This window comes from Schistocerca piceifrons, chromosome 2 (assembly GCF_021461385.2).
Source record: "Schistocerca piceifrons isolate TAMUIC-IGC-003096 chromosome 2, iqSchPice1.1, whole genome shotgun sequence".
Classification (NCBI taxonomy): Eukaryota; Metazoa; Arthropoda; class Insecta; order Orthoptera; family Acrididae; genus Schistocerca; species Schistocerca piceifrons.
Window position 1 is genome coordinate 815754299 of NC_060139.1, and position 10137 is coordinate 815764435.

Here is a 10137-nt window from a genome sequence, read left to right on the forward strand (position 1 = left end):
ATGTAGATGTAGAAATTGTGCTTTACTTTTACCTTGTACAGTTTTGCGATGGCTTCATATTAACGAAGTTGCTAAATTTTAGGCAAAATCTTTTTTTAGTCGTAACTCCGTAACTAAACATTTGCAGACCTTCGTTTATACGAACTTTTTTCTTTTGTTTTACTTGTAGAATAACATTAAAATATTTGCATATCTTCGTGAATCGCACTGTATAAGACACCAAGCGTCTGGCACAGTTTCTAGATCGGCTACTGCTGCTGCAATGGCAAGTTATCAAAATTTAAGTCAGTTTGGACGTGATGATACAGTTGGCGCACGAGCGGTGGTGAAGCTGAGGACGTTTTAGTATGGTGGGCGCTCAACTGCGCCGTCTTCAGCGCCCGTACAACTCCCAATTTTTACACAGGCCAATTTTGTTCAGAATCCAATGTAGCCTCTGTCACGAATGATGATAATGATGGAATTATGAGGACAACACTAACACCCAGTCCCCAGGCAGAGAAAATCCCCAACCTGGGCGGGAATCGATCCCGGGACTCCGTGATCCAGATGCAGCAACGCTAACTGCTAGACCACGAGCTGCGGACACGAGCGATGGGACACAGCATCTCTGAGGTAACGATGATGTGGGGATTTTCCCGTATGACCATTTCACGAGTATACTTTGAATATCAGGAATCCGGTAAAAAAACACATTTCCGACATCGCTGTGGACGGAAAAAGATCCTGCAGGAACGGGACCAACGACGACTAAAGAGAATCGTTCAACGTGACAGAAGTGCAACCCTTCCGCGAATTGCTCCAGATTTCAATGCTGGGCCATCAATAAATGTCAGCCTGCGAACCATTCAACGAAACATCATCGATATGGGCTTTCGGAGCCGAAGGCTCACTCGTATACCCTTGGTGACAGCACGACACAAAGCTTTAGCCTCGCCTGGGCCCGTCAACACAGACATTGGACTGTTGACGACTGGAAACATGTTGCCTGGTCGGACGAGTCTCGTTTCGAATTGTATCGAGCGGATGGACGTGTACTGGTATGGAGGCAACATGATGAATCCGTGGACCCTGCACGTCAGAAGGGGACTGTTCAAGCTGGTGGAAGAGGCTCTGTAATGGTGTGGGGCGTGTGCAGTTGGAGTGATACAGGACTCCTGACACGTCTAGATGCGACCCTGACAGGTGACACGTACGTAAGCATCCTATCTGATCACCTGCATCCATTCGTGTCCCTTGTGTATTCCGACCGACTTGGGCAATTCCAGCAGGACAATGCCACACCCCACACATCCAGAATTGCTACAGAGTGGCTCCAGGAACACTCTTCTGAGCTTAAACACTTCCACTGGCCACCAAATTCCCAAGGCTTGAACTTACTGAGTATATCTGGAATGCCTTGCAACGTGCTGTTCAGCAGAGATCTCCACCCCATCGTACTCTTACGGATTTATGGGCAGCCCTGCAGGATTCATGGTGTCATTTCCCTCCAGGAGTACTTCAGATATTAGCCGAGTTCATGCCACGTCGTGCTGTGGCATTTCTGTGTGCTCACGGTGGCCCTAGACGATATTAGGCGGGTATACCAGTTTCTTTGGCTCCTCATTGTACATTCCTTGTCATGCATGGAATAAATGCTGCAGGTTTCTATGAAAATGCAGGTCTTCCCATTGACTCTGACATGCTCTGTGGCTGACAAACCACAGGACTGGATAGTACAGTCAAGGACTTTCGCACTCCTCAAGGTGTTTGTTGTTTGAACCTTCATGCAGGGTCTTGCTGCGCAACAGCGTACACGCCGCTTTCCCACTGTAATATTCCCATCTTCAGGCGAGTTTGTTGGAGAAGGAGTGAAAGCTTCGAGTGCCTAAGATTGAGTTATGTAATATTTACGTTTGTTTTTCGATTGTTGAAGATGATAAACCACTGTGATAGTTGTTCCATGTGGAAGTCTGTCTAGATTGTTTCGCGGTGCAGAAAACGAAAGTTGCTGTGTGTGTGTGTTTGTTTTTTGTTTTAGACCGGAGAGGGGGGGGGGGGGCGGGGGGGGGGGGGGTTTGCGCGAAGAGAGGGAAGTGGAAACACACATCTTCACTCGCTGAACTATGATTAGGATTAGATTGCGGGGTTCAGTGTCTAACTCAGTATAGTAAGTATAACAGTTAGTACGTTCCAGACAGGTTTCTCATTGTATGAGAAAGGCGTCTTCAGTGGATTTTTTCCTTGAGTAACTTAAATATCACATGTAAAATCAAAACTGTATTATTCCAGAAAAACTTCTACTGAAGAGGCCTTCAACACAAAAGGTGACTAACGTCTGGAACATCAATGAATGTTAAACTGCTGCAAGAAAGATTTTAAAGCGAATATACTTGCTGCTGGGAAAGAGCACATCATCTAACTATTTCTCGATCTCAGGTTTGATAACTGGGGACAAATCGATAGACGAATGCCGAAATTTCTATGTCCAGTCGTCGTTTCGGCAAGACAACCAAGTTCAGGCCTTTCTGCGTCTTTTCAGTCAGGCAGTATTGACTGCTCGCTATTCAGAAATTCTTCCACCTAGGTTTCTCTGAATTCGCAGTCAAGCAGTAGTCACTGTTCACTATTCAGAAATTCTTCCGCCTGGGTTTCTCTGAATTCTGTTTATAAGTAATAACCTCAGAAATTTTCTCATCGTATATGTCTATTGCGCAGTCTCATAAGGTTTTTATGTTTTTATCCTTTATAAAGTGTCTGTATAAGGACTTGCAAATGATTGTGTAATTATTTCAAGCGGTCGTACTAATAAAACAAATGGGTAACGGAAGCTCTTACTTCCTTCTCCTAGCGTACCCTCCGCCAAAACTGTCCGGCAGTGGTACTCAGAGCCCTCTAAACATGCCACTTATATTTATGCGCTATAAATTTCTGCGTACTTTCCTCGTCGCTGATCGAACGATTTCATGCGTGATTACCGTGATGCACAGGGCCTGATTGCGAACGAGCTCCAGGTGGACAGGGCGGGAAAAAATGTCTCTATCCGCGCAGCACAGAGTGCCAACCAGGCAGCGACAACCGTGAAAACTGTAAAACCACAGAGCGTGCGCCGGCCGGTCGCCTTACGACCTCGCAGTGGCCCTACTAGAGCCAGCTCTGAGCCGAGCTGCCTTAATACTTATGCAAATCGAGTGGCAGTTTCCGCTGCCACTCCCCGAGCACGATGCCGCCGCAGAAAGAAAAACGAAGACGAACGGACTTAACCAGCGGCTTCCGAGGGACAGATCGCCTAATAGGTTTCCGCTCTATGATTTGATTTGAACATCGCACATTAACGTGGGCCATTACGGAGCTGTAGTACACGGCCGGGTAATTCATGTCTGCGGTGAACTAAACGGCCGTTGTAAATTAGTCGCCGCGCTCGTCCCACTCGATCCTTCTCCCGCTGCTCGGTCGGTATTTCGAGGAACAGAAAACGTATTTGGAGCGTACCGACGCGCAACCGGACAATTGTACCCGCTGACTTTGCCCTCTGTTCCGCGTGTTTCCCGTATTTTTCTGTGTTTCCCTTTTGTTTTATTCTCAGGAGCGGCCTCAAGCGAGCCGCAGTCTGCTGCTACACAGCGCTGTGCGTGTGAGTGATGCCGGCCAATTAGCGGCAATAGCAAGGCGGCTCACAGTAGCCCGTACTTAAGGCGCACAGTGATCACAAGGCTGGGCTCTGTCTTCTCTCAGCGGCGGGCCGGACGTCAGCAATCACATACTGCATCTTCGACTGATGGCCATGCCGTTCCTATATAGGAATGACTATTGCACAGGAAAGGGTCTGAGTAACTACGCTGTTTCTGTGCTCGAGTATTGCAAAGAAATAAGCAGGCAATTGTTCGATTGTGAAGAAATTACTGCTCAAGTGCTTTACCAGTGCAGTATGTCTATAATAACCAATGCAGATAGCAGATCAGCATTTAAAATTATTCAACAAGGGGGACCTGCACTACGGTGACAAAACTCACGAGATGGCAATATCCACATATACAGATGGCGGTAGTGCCGCGTACACAAGGTATAAAAGAGCAGTGCATTGGCGGACCTGTCATTTGTACTCAGGTGATTCATGTCAAAAGGTGGTCAACGTGATTCTGGCCCCACGACGGAAATTAACAGACTTGAACGCGGATTGGTACTTAGAGCTAGACACATGGAACATTCCACTCCGGAAATTTTTAGGGAATTCAATATTCCGAGATCCAAAGTGTCAAGAATGTGCCAAGAATACCAAATTTCAGGCAGCAGTGCTAACAGACCAGCAACACAGCGTGAAATAGCCGCAGAAATCAATGTGGGACGTACGATTAACATATCCGTGAGGAGAGGGCGGTGAAAGTTGCCGTTAATGGGCTGTGGCAGCAGGCGACCGATGCTAGTACCTTTGCTAACAGCATGACATCGCCTGCAGCGCCTCTCCTCGACCCATGACCACGTCGGCTGGACCTCAGATGAGTCCCGATTTCAGTTGGTAAGAGCTGAAGGTGGGGATCGAGTGTGGCGTCGACCCCACAAAGCCACGGACCCAAGTTGTTAACAAGTACTGTGCTAGCTGTGGCGCTGAGATGTCAGCTTGTATCACGACTTAAGACATACAGGCTGTCCCAGGAGAAGTGTTCGGTATTCAGGGATATAACCGGAATGATTATTCGAAGCAAAATATCTAGAATACCTGGTCTCTAAACTGCATACCACAAGACCTATGAGCGCTTGTTCGGTAGACGAGATGTGTTCCACACTAGGGAAAGTAAAAAAAAAATGCCCATAGCTCTAAAGCCCATGTTTACTGGACATATTTTAGCTGTTTTGGTCCATACACCGCTCAAAATATGGAAAGCAAAGATCTTGCAGCAGAATAGAATTGTTTCACAGTATCGAAGATGAAGTAGTTGCCCATAGCTAGATATGCATTACAGAGACCATGTTTACTAGACTATTTTGCTTCTAGTGATGGTTCCTGTCACATCTCTCAATACTGAAGCCGGCCGAAGTGGCCGAACGGTTCTAGGCGCTACAGTCTGGAACCGCGCGACCGCTACGGTCGCAGGTTCGAATCCTGCCTCGGGCATGGATGTGTGTGATGTCCTTAGGTTAGTTAGGTTACGTAGTTCTAAGTTCTAGGAGACTGATGACCTCAGAAGTTAAGTCCCATAGTGCTCAGAGCCATTTCAATACTGAACATTACTCTTGGGGCACGCTGTATACCTTCTACCAGGGCCGAACACAGGATTACTTTTAGCAGGGCGGGGCGAGGGAGAACGGAGGACAAATCGGAAAGCTAATTTAAAGTATTGTGACTTTTTATATTACAATGTAATTACAGATTCGATTATATCTTTTAATAGACCAGACACACGGACAATAATTGATTTGCTGTTTTCGTTCGTATTAAGTGATCCATAAATGTGTTAATATAGAAATATTCATTTAATTTACAGCAGAATTGCTACGCAGTAGAAAAGCAAATACCTCGAAAAATTCAAAGAAACTAAGACTAAGTTATGAAGTAAAGTCCAAATCATTCTTAATTTTTCTTCTGTGTGAAAGGCATCTATTTACTTTACACAAATTTTTCGAAGAAAGATACCAACCTTGAGTCTGTTCGGTTCCGAAACAGCCCAGACGCAGCCGTGTTGCACCTAAATTTTTCCTTGTATATCTAAGTATGGTACTGAGACTGGAGACAAAGTTAGGAATTATCTCAAAACTGTCCCTAAGTGATCTGTTTCCAACCCAAGAATATCTGTACTCAAATACAGATTTCGTAATGTTAGAAAACTATTCACCACCTACTCTGCTTTACAAGAGATGAAGTATCATATACACTGGTGTCCAAAATTAAAGCAACAAAACGGAAATTTTGCCAGGTTGCGTTTATTTGTCTACAAGACAGTGTAAACAGTTGATAGTAAAGTAGAAACAGTGTGAAGAATGTAGAATGCAATTAGCTGCAACTTGCATAACGGTAGACAAAAATGTTCTTCGTTTTCTTCAACCTAACGAATTTGTACAGACACTCCGACGATTGTGATCAGTATGGTGTGTGATTACTTCTGGCAGAAATACAGGCCTTACAACGGCGGTGCATGCTGTGAATGTCATCAGTCTCACTATGAGACAGAAACGCCCGTTCTTCCTGCAGAGCTGCTCGCAGGTCTTGGAGAGTGGTTGATGGATGCTAACGTGACGCAACACGTCTCTCTAGTGCATCCCAGACAGGCTCTATGGGATTCAAATTGGGAGAGCGAGTGGGTCACGCTATGCGTGCACTATCTTCCGTTTCCAAGAAAAGATTGACCACCCGTGCTCTATGAGGTTGAGAATTAGCGTCCATCAATATGAAGTCTGAACCTACAGCAACTCGCAACAACCGCACATAAGGCCCTAAGATCTCGTCACGATATCTGACAGCAGTAAACCCTGCCAATTCACCTGTACAATTTTAGGAACAGTGGTCAACATAATCTCTGCCGACGCCATTAAGGATCTTCCTCTATGTCGGTCCCTTTCCACAATAGTTGGATCCCTACATCGTGTTCCACGTTCTCTTCAGATGCGAATCCGTCGAGAATCACTCTCCAGAATAAATCGGGACTCATCTTTGAAAAGAAGACTGGCCCACTGTTCACCCGTCCATGTTGATAACTCCACTCTAGATGATCCCTTCTGGGAAGACGCACCAGCGGTACACATACAGCACGTCTCTGGCAATAAAGCCCACTCTACCGACGGTTTCTGTACACCGTTTGCCTCGATACAACTCGTACAGTGGATGCTAGAGGTCGGATGCCAGTTACACAACAGCACTACGGCGGTACCGTCGTGCCCTTGGACCCAAATGGCGGATTTCTCTTCCTCATACCTCATTTGGTCGGCTATGCCCTGGTCTTCGATTAATCTTCGAGATACAGTTTCGATCTCTACAAACTGCCACAACAGAACAGAACGATTCACATTAAGCCAATGAACCACATCAGTTTGCACTGCTCTGCTTCCATTCTTCCTTTGGCACTCCACCGCCGCGTGTCTGAGAGGCGTCTTCTCTGTGCCGTACTGCACCGTCTGTGACCGTGTACACAGCGATTATGGATGGGAGACTAACCAGCAAACACTACTCCGTTTCACAGGTGCTCTGACGTCATCGTTGCCGTGGGTGTCCGTTAACCGGAATGCTATCCTCCGTGCAGAACATGATTGTACGGACATCTGTTGACAGTCGGTGTGATTATATCGTGAATTAGTCACAGGACGGGGAAATAGCAGTTTTTTGCCTTAATTTTGGACACCAGTGCAGTTACGTGAAGCTTCTTCTGCTGTTTTTCAACAACTTCCTTACACTTGAAACTCTTTTCACTTGACTTTAATCAAGAATGAATAATAAAATTAAGAAGCATTTTGGTACTAGAAATTTTTCATTGTATCTAGTATAAGCCTAAACATTTTCGGGATAGGGAAGAAGGCACTCGCGCACTGGCGCCGCCCTCTGTGACGCCGCCCCCCCCCCCTCCATCCATCACCTTGCAGGCCTGTCTCCTCCCATCAAAAAAATTAAATATGAGACTTTATTTTTTCTAGGTGATTGTTATAAACTTTATGACCAGCCTTTGCAGTTACTGATATTATTTGTATGTCTGTACCATGGCACTGATACTATCCTTTTCGCCTCTGAAGAAGCTGACGTTTTATGTTTCAGTTTGTTTGCGAGCGGAGCAACGCACTACGGTGGTGCCAACCTGACGCCGCACTCTCCCGGAGAAGCGAAGTCCGGCTACCCGTACTTCGGCCAGCTGAGCAGCATGGACGCCGGCATGGTTTGCAGTCGTGTCCACTAGGCTCCACGGGAAGCAGCGAGGAAGGGGCCGGATGCTGGCCACATCACACTGTCAACACGCCGATGCTACTGTGCCGCCGTCCAAACCTGCTACCGTGTTATCGAAACTTTACGATTCGAGCTAACAGACGACGCAACACAGCTTGCTACAAACATTCTGCTGAATATAGGCCAATCGTAGGACAAAGTGGCACAAAAACCTTTTACTGATAGCATATTCCAACTGCAAGCAGCCACATGTTGCTCCTCGTCACACCTGACAAATACTGTGAATTGGCACACGTCTCTTTTGCTAAACCTAGCAAGTAATCTCACTAGTGATCAAGCCATCTTGAATGAAATTAAGAAATGTGTTAGTGGATCGTATGCCAGTAATAGAGAGCGTGTGACGGAGGTTTTTCCAGCAGAGTTCTCAGATCTGCAGCTTTCCGCTTATTCAAAACAGTGTAATCTACAGTGTTGATTTCAGCTTCGGACAGTTTGATTCCTGCAGGGAGATGTCACGAGTGACTCTACATCTTAATTATTTGACTAATTTTCACGGAACGAATTGTTCGTTAAGAAAATATTCCTGCTACTACGTGTCATTATCTCTCTGTTTATGCTAAATCAACAATATGATGTTGATTTGTGTGTGTTATGTTGGTAACACCAGAAACCAGGTCTCACTTCGAAGACATTAAAGCGTGGTCGTTTTTTCACGTTGACAATAAGAATTCATAGCTTCAGACGTTAAAGTAATTCCTCGAACGTTGTTCAATCTGTGAGCTTTGTTTTCAGTCCATGTGCAGTTCTCTCTTAATATTTTGCTTTAACTGACACAAGTATCTTAAAACTGCATGATTACAGAATCCTTTAAAAAGATAGGAGGCAGAATTGTAAAATATTACCAATTCCATCCCTTATACCGTCTCATAATCAGATGATGTTTTGCTATAATATTTAAAACGAATTTATAAATATGCTATTTTATATTGATAATTTGTATAGTGTATTTATTATTAAGTAAGTAGCAAGCATCAATGTACAAGCGTCTACATTGTAAATAATAGGTCTCATAATTTGAAACACATGTTTTTATTAACATATTTTTTTCAATATCGGTGAAGACGTTTGTACATATTCCAGTGTAGATAGTCTGTACAGCGCGTCACATACATCGCAAAATATCTGTTGCAGATTTGTTCACTATGTTAACGAACTTATTACTTTCATCAACAAATGGTTAGCAAAAGAGTTGTACCCATGTTTGGCGCTTGTAATTCTCCTATGCAGAAGTGTGTTCAAGAAAAAAAAAGGAATTGAAATACATGCAAACCGACAGGAAAAAATTCTTTTATATCCAGTGCGTGAATCATGATGAGAAAAATTTTCTCTGATTTTTCGCTTGAGTGATGAGCAGCATCTTCTGGCAGCCGATCTACGACAGTTGACGATATCGTACTAAATAATGAAGTGATGCCTGCTTGTAAGTAGTGTGATAGTGGGGGGGGGGGGGGGGACAAACATAATGTTGTTATACCAGATAATGACCATGAAAACCGATAACAGCGTTTTCGGTACTTCTTTCACACATATTGATTATGGCATTGGTGATAAAACGTAGAATCCCGAAAACTCAACATAATTTAAATTTCTTCAAAAATTTTAGATTCGCCCACCCTTTAGTTTTCCACTATTCAGAAATTTTCTTCCCTTTTATTATTCAGTGACGAGTCAGAGGTAGGTGACAATAATGATAGTAATAACTGTTGTAATAACATACGACGCAACTATTTCTAACGTACTAGAGCGACAGATGCGTTAGTGAGCAAATTAGTTTCCACTTACATCTTTACGTTGTAAAATGGTTTGTAAGAACATCGCTGGAGTAACCGTGATCTAGCCGCCAAGTGCCTTACCGATATTTCACCTTCAGCTTGTCATTCGGGAATGACTTAATAAATTGTACGTGGTTCAAATCATACCGAGGATAAAAATAGTTTTGTAGCTATTGGAATGAATTTACACAGAGTGTTAATTTACATCGTCATGTGTTTTACGAAACCGACACAAGCTGGAGAGAAATGTTATATGATTGTAAATTACTTAGAATATTTTTAATTTGTAACATTTTTGCTAACATTTAAGAGTTTGGGTATGCTACACCACAAACAAAGAAGTTTTATGTAGTAAACAACATTTTGTACACGGATTTCTTAATTTATTGCTTCCTATAAAATTTTAGAGTGCCTTGATATAGCTTAAGTGCCTTAGAAAAATCTCTGCTACGAAATCGTTAT

The 10137-nt window shown here is 44.1% G+C and overlaps 1 protein-coding gene across 1 annotated transcript in view; it reads left to right on the forward strand.

Moving 5' to 3' along the window:
• The window catches only part of LOC124775892 (protein gooseberry-like), a 250532-nt gene extending 241935 nt beyond the window's left edge, over positions 1-8597 (forward strand). Inside the window, exon 8 of the mRNA XM_047250727.1 lies at positions 7718-8597. Within this exon, the coding sequence (XP_047106683.1) occupies positions 7718-7856 (139 nt within the window). The 3' untranslated portion in view covers positions 7857-8597. The remainder of the gene's footprint in view (positions 1-7717) is intronic.
• Positions 8598-10137: the final 1540 nt, after the last annotated feature.